Genomic DNA, 12679 nt, shown 5'->3' with positions numbered 1-12679 from the left:
TGTATTTCTTTGAGTCTGGTCCCTTCAACACTGGCGGTGCACCAGGAATTTGGTTCATTGGGTCGTTTATTTTCCTCATAAACCGCATGAGTTCGGTTTTGAAGGGATCATTACTGTTGTTGTTACCAGATCCGTTGTCGGTACCCCCGGCCTCGTCGAAGTCGACCTCACCCCTCGAGGTGTTGTTGTCAACCCTTTGCGATATTTGATTCGTGGGCGCACCGGGAGGAACTGGGTCTCTTCCATTCGCGTTGCTGGAAGCACCCGACAACGCTTGCCTTAATTTTGTCACGGCCTGGTCTTGCCGTGAGAGATGGCCCATGATGGCCTTTTGTTGTTCTCTCAAGATCCTCACTGTTTTCGCAACGTGCTCGTCCTCAGCATCATCAGGAGTCGGCTCCCGTACGTGTCGTGGATATCGCCCGCCATGAACTGGCGTTGCTACGTGCTCCTCGTTGTAGGTATCACTGATCGAATCCTCATGTTGAGACAAGTTTTTTTGTGCCTCAACGTTGTGTGTGATGTTGACGTCGTTAGCTGCCATTTTTTACGATTTTTGCTAAGAAACAAAAAAATAAACAAATTAGTAATAGATGCAAGGATCAATCCAATTATGCAACTGTCTAAGCCCCATGATGGGCGCCAAACTATTTACCCGCAAAACGGTACAGTTGAATTTATAGCGTGGTTTATAAACAAGCGAATTGATTTGATCCCAAAATAATAAATAAATTAAATTAAATGCAAGACTTTGCGTTAAAATTGAGATAAAATAACAGAAAACTTGTTAGATTTGTTGTTGTTTTAACAAATTGATGACTGGGTTTTTGCTTTTGTGAACATCTATTATACACCATCAATTATGGCAAGTTGGTCCGACTCCATTCTCATTGTTTTTCCTTCCCTACCAACTTGATTCTACCAATGCAAGAAAACGAGACTGGTGGTAGAATCAAACATCCCAATTTTATACCGTCCACCTGATTTCCTTCTGTTTGGACATAAATAAAATCTAAATTCTGTGTATCATAAATGAACTTTCATCCAAAAATTTGAATTGCATCTGCTTTCTGCAGGTAATAACAAAACCAAATACACGCAAAACTAAATGGTCATCCAATAACTTGAAATGTCTAACCAAACATATCGTAAAACCAGAATACTACAACTCTTTTTCCCTACAAGAAAGGCCAACTAAGGAAAAGCTGAATGAAGCGGAGGTAGAGGGAGGGGAAACCTATATAAATTTAATTAATACATAGCAAGAAAGCTTAATGAAATCTGATACATTTTCTTCGCTATACCAAAATTTTGAATGCAACCGGACAAAATCTTGTATTGTCAGCTGTCAAAAGAATTGTGTCAGCACTCCTTACCATCTGCGACCAAAGTTCCCATTACCTCTTCCCCCTCTTCCTCCAGAAAAGCCACCTCCGCCTCTTCTGTTAGAGAAGCCACCGCGACCACCACCTCCAAATCTTCCACCTCTTGGCTTCTCTCTCTCTTGCAACTGAGGCAATGCTTCCACTACCTCCAAATTTACACCATGTGCAGTTTTTTGGCCTGCAAAACCCATCAACCCCGCAGGAAAAGAGAAAGCAAAGAAGAAGAGGTTAGAAAAGCTACAACAGCTATGGTCCCCTATTAATCAAAGGAGGGGTGAAGTACACAAATAGCCCTCAAAGTGGATGGTCTCGAATTTTTGTCCCCGCTTACCCCATGAACAAAACTTCAAGTTTAACAAGTGTTGCCCTCGCTTGCCCCATAGGCAACACTTATAACTTTCAACCTTGAAGCTCTGCCCATGGGGGAAAGCTTGGGTCAAAAGTTAAAGACCACTCCAAAAAGAAAAATGTCTAATGACTGAAATTAACTTAGAATAATTCTGTATTACAATAGTTGGGTGATTATATATGTCCATGGGTAGGGGCCCAGCTACAGGAAAATGGAGAAATATACCTGCAAGAAAGTCGTCCAAGTCCTCAGCAGATACATCAAAAACTGCCCCCTTTCCATCGGCCGTCAAAGTAAGACCATTGATTGATTCAACCTTCTCCTCAGGCAGGAACCTCCTCAAGACACTATAGACAAAGCTACCAATGATTTGACAGTAAAAAAGATTAGAATCATTGGACTGAATATGAGACCAGCTAACAAGCTCTGCTCTAGCAACCAGCTTCATCATGTCTCGTGAAAAAAGAAACAAATGCAGGTCATAAGCTAAATCCTTTAACAAACTTAGGTTTCATGTTAATTTAAGAGCACTGCTTAGCACAACGAAATCTCTCATGCAAGATGCAGTAAACATGTGATGTAATTCACTACTTCCAATTGCGGACAATGAGAAACTTTCTCATTCATGAACCCATTTAGTGGACAATTAGAAATTCCGTTATCAACATTCATTTTCATATAAATGGGTAGAAACACTGATGTGGAAGTATGAACATTCACGGTTCCCCTGCCAACATCCTTGTTTGCGGTTAAAAAGATGTGATTTAAGTTTTCTTGTGCATATGCATAAGACTAAAAATGATAGTCACACTCAGCAACAAGATCACAAAATCTGAGGCATTGAAGTGCATAAAAAATAGATAATTACGAAAATATGACATTCAAAGCCTGCCTACAAAATAGTTGTAAGTCGAGAAACAATATATTTTAAACTTTGAATACTTACGAAGGTGAGAATATGGGCCTCCCACACTCAAGAAGCAGAGTAACACAGTTCTCCATAGAAGTAAGAAGCGACCGAGTCTTGATCTCAGAATAGCCCTGTAAAAGCAAGTCACAAGTTAGTCTAAGATCAGGTTTGCCTCCAGAAAGAATAAATAAAGACAACAGAAACATACAGCAGCCTTGGCAAGAGCTTTCGCAAGCAACTCTGCTGGTGATAGGTCAGAGGTATTCAGAAGCTCCTCCGCAGCAGCCTTAAATGCGGGTATGACACTACAGAGAGTTGGAAAAATAAATAAATGAAATGATACATTTAAAATTCACCAGGCACAAACGAAAAAACATACCTATCGGAGATTTCAGCAATTATATCAGCAGCTTCTTTCCCAGCTGCTTTAGCAACATCAGCTGGCTGTGGAGCAGATAAATGCTCAAACTTCACACCAGATTCTCTTTCAATTCTAGAGATGTTGGACTTCCTTGGATCATACAGAAGTACAGCAACACCAGTATTTCCTGGAATGTGACAGAAAAAATAAAGCTAGTACGTATGCTCCCCTAATTTATGTAAGCTAAAAAAACAATTCACAACATCAGAAGCTCACCTGCCCGTCCTGTCCTTCCAGATCGATGAATATATGCTTCAACATCACTAGTGGCTTCACACTGAACAGAAATATCACATTCAGCATTCAAATACCAATAAAGTTTAAGAATCAAGTATGGAACATGAATGCAGTAACAAACCTGGATGATTAACTGAACATTGTCAATATCCAATCCACGGGCTGCCACATTTGTGGCCACTAATGTCATGAATTTTCCTGATCTGAATCCTTTAAGTGTAACCTGAGAACAAAATACAAAAATGAGTCTGGAAGGTTGTCAAAGGAGACACTCACACCATAATTATCAATGAGTCTGAAAGGTTGGTGACAAATACTGTGTATTTCATATATTCGTATAATCAACATTGTAAGGTGGTTAATTCAAAGGAATTGCCATCCCTCAAAACAGAAGGGGGAATCCAAAAAGAAGGGGGGGGGGGGGGGGAGAGCATACTAAAATGAAGCATGTATATCAGCAAAATTATTACCTCACGCTGTGACTGCTGTATCTCCCCATGCAAAGCACTTGCCCCAGGCAACAAGCCAGCTAGCTCTGAAGCATACCCCCTTGTCTCAGTAAAAATTATAGTGCGGCCTCCACTAAGTTTTCATGGAACAAAAGATTTATAATCATTTCAGAGGTTCAATATCATGCTTTAAATGGAAGATACGGGAAAATGAGATGCGACCTACCTGCTGTAGCACCGAATGATATCGGGAATCAGCTGAGATCTTGCAGAACTAGAGCATGGAATAATAATATGCCTCACATTTTTACTGGCCTTCATTTTCTCATTACCAACAAGGTCAACCGTTTTCTTATCAGGTTTCAGAAACTTAGAAGCAATCTGACACCAAAAACATGTTTCAGTAAGAGAAGATTATTAGAGAGAGTGAGAAGTGTAAGCTCAGAGCACAGCAGTTGTACATGCCACCACCCCTCTAATCCCCAATTTCAAGGTGGTCTGTTTACCAGGGCTTGGGACAGAGAACAATTTAACTGATATATAAATGAAAGGGCATGAAATATTCCCCAGTAATGGATACTGTACTATGATTTCAAAAACAAAAGATATAATGAACGTACATGCTTCACCCAGTCTGGCAAAGTGGCACTGAAAAGAATTGTTTGAACTTGGCTTGCATCTTCGACCTTGCCTTTGGATAAGGAACAAAACATACAGAAAAGCATAACAGTGTCAATAACCAAATAGAAAATTCCTCAACAGAACAGTAATGCACTGGCAAATTTCAGCTGTCAAAGAATTTCATCCTAACATGGGTAACAAGCATGATACAGATATGGAGAAGTGGAACCAGATAGCAATAAACTGCTGCTCATAGCATACCTAAAATAAGTTCGACATCATCTACAAAACCAATTTTTAACATTTCATCGACTTCATCAAGAACACGGAACTTTAAAGACCTGAAATCAAGATTTCCCCTTTCAATGTGGTCCTGCAGCAAATATTTGAAGGAGTTAATTTTCACTCCACAATAGTGGATGAAATTCAACCTGTAAACCAGCAAACACTACCTTAATTCTTCCAGGAGTACCCACTACAATATCAACTCCTCTTTTTAGTTGAACCTGTTGTGCTCCCATGGGAGAATTTCCATACAAACAGCATGAAGCGAGCCCCATAGCCCGGCCATAAACTTCAAAGTCCGCAAACACCTACAATTAACAGATTAATGCGATGCTATTTGTGAGAAAATGAGACCCCAATTTGTTTATACTCAACGAAGCAACCACCTAGAGAAGGCTGATAATATATACCTGAAGTGCCAATTCCCTAGTAGGTAAAAGCACCAGGACACTTGGAGCCTTCCCATATCCTGTTTTTCGCAATGCTTTAGTAGGACCATTTGTTAGGGACTCCAATATGGGCAAAACAAATGCCAGTGTTTTACCCTGCAAATATAGAAAAAGTCAAGTCATTTTCTGCTTTACAATCTTGCTAACCAAAATAGTCAAAAGCACTATCATAAAATTTCTAGCAGCTGTGAAAGCAATAGGAAAATCAATTTACCATTAACGTTCATAACATGCGGACTAAAGTTCACTCTTTCCATTTAGCTTAAATTCTTGATGAACGAATAATTTGTAATAGGAAACAGGCAACTCACAATTGACACACAAACTTCTCATCAAAAGGGTATCATGTGCATAAACAATAAACACAATCCAAAAATAAACTTCCCTCAAGGGAAACCCATACATCTCTAGCGACAGATAGACCAAAGAACCTTTATAGTGGACTCTATGCCTCTTCCTAGTAGACATTACAGTAAGAAATATGGTATCTGTTGGTAGGAAATAAAAGTGCGAAATAAAACCATACAAAACATGGCAAGTGATGTTGATAAGTCTCTAACCAAGCTCAGTAACCATTTTAGTCCTTATATTATAGGATGAAAATAACAGGAAAAACCAGCTACGCCTAGGTATATATATTTCGTGGATAACACAAGAATGAAAGCCACAAAAACAACCAGCAACCCCAGGGCCAGAGATAGTGCTGGATAGTTATAAAATCCCAGTTTCTCATGAATTTATAAACATTGGTTATGTTCTAAATTAATTATGCCTAATAACGCAAACTAAACCGACAATTACAATAACAACAACAACCACCAACTAAACCAGCAAATAACAACACCTTAAATATTCACAGGGCAAGTAAATATGCATGAATTGATACAATAAAGAGCTGAATTTATACCTGACCAGTACGAGCTCGTCCAACCAAATCCGACCCATCAAGAATATCATCAAAAGTCATAGCTTGAATAGGGAAAAGTGCTTCTATTCCTTTAGCATTCAAAGCCTCTCTTAAAGGCTTTGAAATCCTAAAATTAGACAACACATTAGGATCCTCCACTTTCTTCTCAACAACCAATTCTTCCTCCTCCAATTTAGCCTTCTTATTCCTCTTCCTATTTTTCTCATCTATCGGCTCGCATATCTCGGAGCTCGTTTCACTCTTCTGCTCTTCCTCATCATCAAAGTCCAAAGTTTTTCGCTTTTTCTCTTTCTTTTTGCTCTTCTTCAGCTCCTCTGAATCAGACCCAGAATCAATCTTGGTCTTTTTCGATTTTTTTTCTTTGCTTTTCTTATCAGTAGGAGTTTCTAAATCATGGGTGTCGGCGGGAGTTTTGGGGGTCTTCTTCATTTTCTTCTGGGATACTTCGGAGACCATTGTTTCAGTTACAGCAAGTGCAGGCATGATAGATAATGGGTTGGTGACTTTGTTTGTATGGGTGTGAAGGGGGATGCTCTCCTGCTGAAAACGCTTGTGGCAGTTAAGTGCAGAAGCAGGAGAGGAAAGAGGAGGAGGAAAGGTTTAGGGTTTGAGGTTTTATAGGAGTGGAAGGGTTGAGGGCCGTTGGATGGATGTACGTGAGATTGAATGCTTACCGTCCGATTTAATGGACTTACTCGGGGATAATTTTCGAGCGGAAGATATTTTTTCTTTCTTGATCAAAGTGTTGGAACAAAAATTTCAACCTATGTTCATTTTGGATCCGCGGTTTAGTAAATGATGACACCTCGTTAATATTTTTGCATTGTACAGCCTATCTAATTATCTTTCACTTGTGGCCGACATAAATCCGAAAAATCGAATTCCGAACCGAATTAAATTAATTTAATATTTCAATTTTAATTTTTTCGGTATTTTGATTTTTTTTGGTACAAAAATTACGGTATTTCGGGAGTTCGATACGTTATACGATATTGGATTTTTGATATTTCGGTATTACCGAAATATTTTAGTCCAAGCCCAACTTTATTTTTATTTTTTAGCCCAATAACCTTAAGTCACACCCTAAAAGTCCAAAACCCCTAATTCCCTAATTCCCTAATCCGGCTTAGAGGCAGACAAGAAAAGGAAAAGCTACGCTACGGGCAATATCAAAAAAAAAACCATTTCCCAGTTTCCCTTTCTATTTTCTAACCTAGGTCAAAATTTTCAACTTTGCTAGTTTGCTTAGTTGTTGCGGATTCACGAGTTACGACTCACGACTACAATAGCTTCACGACCTCGACGATGGCGACTCCTCTCCTCGGCGATTGCTTGTTTGCTCATTGTTGACCTTCATTCAAGTTCATAACTTCTCTATTCTTCATTGTTGATCTTCATTCATGCGAGCTATAATCACATTTCTGAGTTAAGTTGCTTTTTAACTGAGCCGTTTGTTTCAATTTCTTTGTTCTTGTTGCTTACAACCTTGGTATGTATTGATACATGTCATTGATTAAACTGGAATTGGCAATCAAATTAGAATTTTCCTGATTAGGATGTTAAACTGTTTAGAAATTTTCATTGTGAAGGAGAAAAATCATTCATTGTCACTATGTTTCTATCTTCTTGTTTGACATTTGCTTTCAAGTATGTCAATGATAATGCCAAGTTTATGTTTTATGACGTTTTCCCTTCTCCTTTAAAGCTTACTGAATGAGTTGTCACTATAAAAGGAATGTCATAGATTCAATTTGGTCATTTACTCCAAATAGTTTTTTCTTATGGTGTGTGATCTGCCCTTGTACTAGGCTGTTCTCTGCTCATTACACGACCATTCGCCTTTGTAGTATTTTGCTTGTAGTGTTCTATTTAGTGTTTTGGTTTTAACAATTTGTGTTTATATTTGTTTTAATTTTGTATAGATGGCGGATGAAAGTAGAGTAAGTGATGTTGGTTCAACTGAAAGCTTACCTATTACTCATGATAACAACGCCAACACAATTGATACTCAAGATTCTAAGAAAAGAAAAGTCATAGAACCTAGATCCGAAGTTTGAAAATATTTTGATAAATTTCAGGAAAATAGGATCGGTAAAGCAAGGTGTAAATATTGTAAGCAAGCTTATGCTGCTAATTCATCTAAAAATGAAACAACAAGATTGAGAAACCATTTGAATAGATGTAAAGAATACCCAGACAAAGGATAAACTTTCAATCTTGCCAAAAATAATGGAGGATCGCTTTGGAAATTCGATCAAGAAGTGATTAGGAGGGCTTTAATTGAGATGATAGTTATTGATGAACTACCATTTAGCTTTGTAGAAAAGGAAGGCTTTATGATGTTTATGAGAATAACTCAACCACTATTTCATCTTCCTTCTCGTAGAACAATAACAAGGGATTGTTATGAAGTTTATGGTGAATTGAAGCAAAATCTAAGAATATATTACACTTGTTTATGTTGTATGACATATTTGGTCGAATTATCTTTAGATATGAAAAATAATGGAAGCACTACTAGCATTGTTGATATATAGTTATAACTTGATTGGTAAGTTAAATACTCTATTTGTTTGGTGATAATGATATACTTTTGTAGTTTTGTTCTTTTATCATCAAAAAATTATATTATAACTTATGATTTTATTTTATGTTTTGTTAGGTTCAAGTTCAATCATGCCCCACGCTACTAAAGTGCGCTCACATGTTTGGGAACACTTTGAGGTGGTAGAAGGTAACGAAGAAGTTTACAAAGTAGAGTGCAAGCACTGTGGTCGAGTCTTCAATGTTCATCCAAACATGGATGACACATATGGTTTAAGGAAGCATGTCATGTCTTGTCTTGAGCGTCTTCCAAAAGTTCTTATTTAAGTTAGAATTCAGTGAATTGAGACAATCTATGTTATTTTGCTTTTATTAGACTGCCTTGTTGTTGTTGCCTTGTGGTATTTTGCACTGTTGCACTGTAACAGTCTAACAGAGGAGTCGACTTGGAGTCTTGGACTATGTTTAGACTTAAGTGTTCTGTTTTTTTGTAAGGTAAAACTAATTGGGTTAATTGGTTAAGTGTTCTGTTTTCTGTTCTTAATTGATTTTATTTTAGTACCAAGTGTTCTATTTGTTTTTAATTGATCTTGTTCATTAAATTATTTATTTAAGTGGGAGTTCTATGGTTTCTGCATATGGTATAGACTGCTGTTGTGTGATTGAACTGTACAAAAAAGAAGCAGCATGGAAGATTTTGGTCAATCTGTTATATCATATGTGTAAATATAGCAAAACAGTATAACTAAAATGTGATCATCTATGCAGTTTATATCATGCAGTTTGTATACCAAAAAAGAAGCAGCATGGAAGTTTGTTTTTTGGCTAAATTTCAGATCCCACCTTCAAATTCTTCTTTTCATTGTAATATTTATTTTAGGCTCGTAAAATGTAGCCAGTGATGTTACTGGAAATAATTATTGATCAACTTTTTGGAATAAGTTTGTAGTCTTGACATTTACATGGAATGATCTATTGAGATGACCAACATGGAACTGTTTATATGCCTTTTGAACTAACGCGCAAACTCCTCAATGTGCAGGGAAGTGAATATTCACAGTTTGTGTAAACTGCATGTGTTGCAGGTTACTTATCTTAGATTCTAGTAGTGTAATCACAAAATGTCCCTACAAGTTCTCATACAACAGGTGTGATACCGAAACCGTACCGAATCGTACCGAACCAAACAAGAAAATACCGAACCGTATTGAACTACTTTGGTACGGTATTTGGTATGCATAATTGATATACCGAATACCGAAGTACCGAACCATAATTCATAAATATTGTACCGAACGTCCACCCCTACTTGTCGTGATCCAAAATCCCACTAAATCGTGATTGTACCTAACTTAACTCGTTAGGCAAGTCAAACATCATAGGCTATAACTATAATGAGAAATTATTAATATTAATAATAATGGCGACAACAAAATTCAATACAAATATCCCAAGGACTGATAATACAATCCATGAGTCATTAAGATTAGATTCACAAAGCAGTTATGAAGAATGTTTGCAATATTTGTTTTAAGTTTACATAAACAGAAATATAGTCCTAAGCTATCATGAACAAAAGATAGCCCTGAAGTTGGTACGATGGTACGTCTCAAATGCATGGCTTCGTCTTCCACAACTACTCAGCTCCAGAATCTACATGTAAGGTGCAGAAATGTAGTATGAGTATAACCTACCTTATGTACTCAGTATGTATCTTGACTAACTTCGAAGAAGTAGTGACGGGGTTTTTAAGTCAAAAAATACTCACATTGCAAAACCTGTGCAACTCAATAACACATATAATACAGAGAAAATATTCTAAAAAGGCAATTACAGAAATAAGAATATCTATAGTAAAGGCGCACAACTACGATAGAAGGTAATAAACAAACTCTACCAATTAGACATGTTCAACAAATATAACTTGCACTTGTCACACTCACAAAGGGGTATGTATCATATAATGTGTGTGCTCAATACTCATACATGACTGTAAATATGTGCCCAACATGATCCAATTTCGTATCAATTGCCAAATAACACGTTCAAGAGAACCTTTCAAGAAGTCAATATAAATACATGATGACAACTTACTTATCACGTCAATCCGATACGCTACCGACTACTCAACAAAACATGAGATATTAACTCCATATAGGTAAATTCATCTTGACAATCAAATATCAAATATAACAGGAGCATAGGATAGCATGTTAGTTGTAACAAAAGAAAACCTGTAAAATGCACGATAAAGCGTAAGAATTCACTTGCACAATCAAGAAAGTCACTCTCGTACCACCACAATCAAGAGAATCATCCTCAAAACAATCACATAACATCATCAATAATGTCGCCATTATTTTGCTGCATGTGCAATATCAATAAATGTCACCCTTATTTTGCCACATGCGCATATCACCACCCTTATTTCGCCACACGGGCAAGCCCGAGACGCGCCGCGTTATTTCGCCCCATGCGTATAATAATAATAATTATAATTGCATGGCAAATATCTCGTGCCAATACCTAATGAATCCGCCCAAAATGTCTACATGTGCCATAATCATCACAAAGTAATATGCCAAATTTTTATCAAAGATATAAGCCCATAATTTTATCAACAAGATGCACAAGGACATGAAAATAATAAAATGTGGATGAGTGTTCAACATATAAGGCATGACTACGGCTAAATCAACTGTAGCAACCAAGTTCAAGTGATCATACAAAGGATCATATATGTGCCACAAAGTCCACATGTCCCAAAACAAGGCACAACACAAGAACAAGTACAAATGTGTGTTCATAATATACATATATCTACCTTCGAGGCAAACATAGCATAAATCTCAAAACTTTCTCATCATGTTCAAGATAAGGTACCAATAGCCTCAACATTACTCTAGCACGACTTATTTTACTCACGTAATTAATCAATTGAGTAACACATAGAATCAGGTAGAACACACAACCAAACAAGGCATAGAGTAATCTAGAATCTACCCCGAGCATGAATACCCATGGCACATGTATATACGCTCGTCACCTTGTATATTCATCACCCCCAAATGTAGCAAACAATACGAATATTAAGAAAAATCCCATCAACCATAGTTAGGCAAGACGCTTACCTCAAACAAGCCAAATCAATACTCAAAAAATGACTTCCCCGTGCGAATCAACCTTCGAATGACTGGAATCTAGCAAAAAACAACTCAATTATATCAAACAAAGCCATAAGAAATAACCCTAAACAATAAAGCTTCATTTTTTTTTTTATATAAATACACAAAGTCAACTTGAGTCCTACACCCCGGAATCTGACAAAACTCATAAATCCCGAACACATATTCCAATACGAGTCCAAATATACAAGTTTCATCCAAAATTAACTCCAAATTTGGGTTCAAAACTCCATTTTTCACTTTAATTTTTTTTTGCCAAAACCCCTCAATTTTTCGCTAGAATCACCAATTAAATACCAAGATCAAAAGTATAATCATGAATAATAATCAAATCCAAGTCAAGAACATTTACCCAATCCAAATGAGTGAAAATCGCCTAAATATCACCTCAATCCGAGCTCTAAATCTCAAAATATGATAAAATGAGCTCTAGTCCCAAAAATGACAACTTAAATACACTGCCCTGCAGTACCCTTCGCGAACGTGAAAGAAGTATCGCGTTGGCGAAACACAAAGCTGCTTCTGACCAAAATCCTCCTTCCCACACGAGTCCTGGCCCTCGCGTTCGCGATAGCTAATAGAACTCCTACTTAGCGAATGCGAGCTACACCACCATGAATGCGAAGGCAAAATCTCCCCTGCCAGATCTAGCTATACGTGAACATGATATCCACACGCGAACGCGATTCACTTGGAACCACGGCTACACAAACGCAATTTCCTCTCGTGAATGCGAAGCGAAACAGACCAGCACCCCATAACACTCATTGCAAATGCATAGGTTTGACCGCGAACTCGAAGAACACAGTCACATGCTGAAAATCAGCAACTCCAAATATCACCAAAATGGTCTGTAACCACCCTTAATCTCACTCGAGGCTCGCGAAAACCCGTCCATCAAACAAACAAGTCAAAA

The 12679-nt window shown here is 37.6% G+C and overlaps 1 protein-coding gene across 1 annotated transcript; it reads right to left on the bottom strand.

Annotated features, from left to right (window-relative positions):
* Nucleotides 1-1093: 1093 nt before the first annotated feature.
* Nucleotides 1094-6631, bottom strand: LOC104085335 (DEAD-box ATP-dependent RNA helicase 7-like). The gene is made up of 14 exons (XM_009589344.4): nt 6014-6631; nt 5068-5202; nt 4825-4965; nt 4634-4745; nt 4372-4442; nt 3978-4132; nt 3773-3884; nt 3424-3525; nt 3282-3342; nt 3024-3192; nt 2853-2949; nt 2681-2775; nt 1960-2093; nt 1094-1563 (listed from the first exon to the last, which is right to left on the bottom strand). The coding sequence occupies exons 1-14, from the start codon at nt 6515-6517 to the stop codon at nt 1373-1375; spliced, it is 2079 nt and encodes a 692-aa protein (XP_009587639.1). The 5' UTR covers nt 6518-6631; the 3' UTR covers nt 1094-1372.
* Between the last annotated feature and the right edge of the window lie 6048 nt (nt 6632-12679).

The sequence above is a fragment of the Nicotiana tomentosiformis genome, chromosome 5 (assembly GCF_000390325.3).
Source record: "Nicotiana tomentosiformis chromosome 5, ASM39032v3, whole genome shotgun sequence".
NCBI lineage: Eukaryota > Viridiplantae > Streptophyta > Magnoliopsida > Solanales > Solanaceae > Nicotiana > Nicotiana tomentosiformis.
This window is presented reverse-complemented; position numbering and strand designations above follow the sequence as displayed.

Excerpts from the sequence above, each read along its gene's own strand:
- LOC104085335 (XM_009589344.4), bottom strand. The coding sequence starts at position 6,517 with ATGCCTGCACTTGCTGTAACTGAAACAATGGTCTCCGAAGTATCCCAG. Across the intron at positions 4,966-5,067 it reads CTAGGGAATTGGCACTTCAG|GTGTTTGCGGACTTTGAAGT; the intron begins GTATATATTATC and ends TGTTAATTGTAG. Across the intron at positions 4,746-4,824 it reads GTACTCCTGGAAGAATTAAG|GACCACATTGAAAGGGGAAA; the intron begins GTAGTGTTTGCT and ends TATTTGCTGCAG.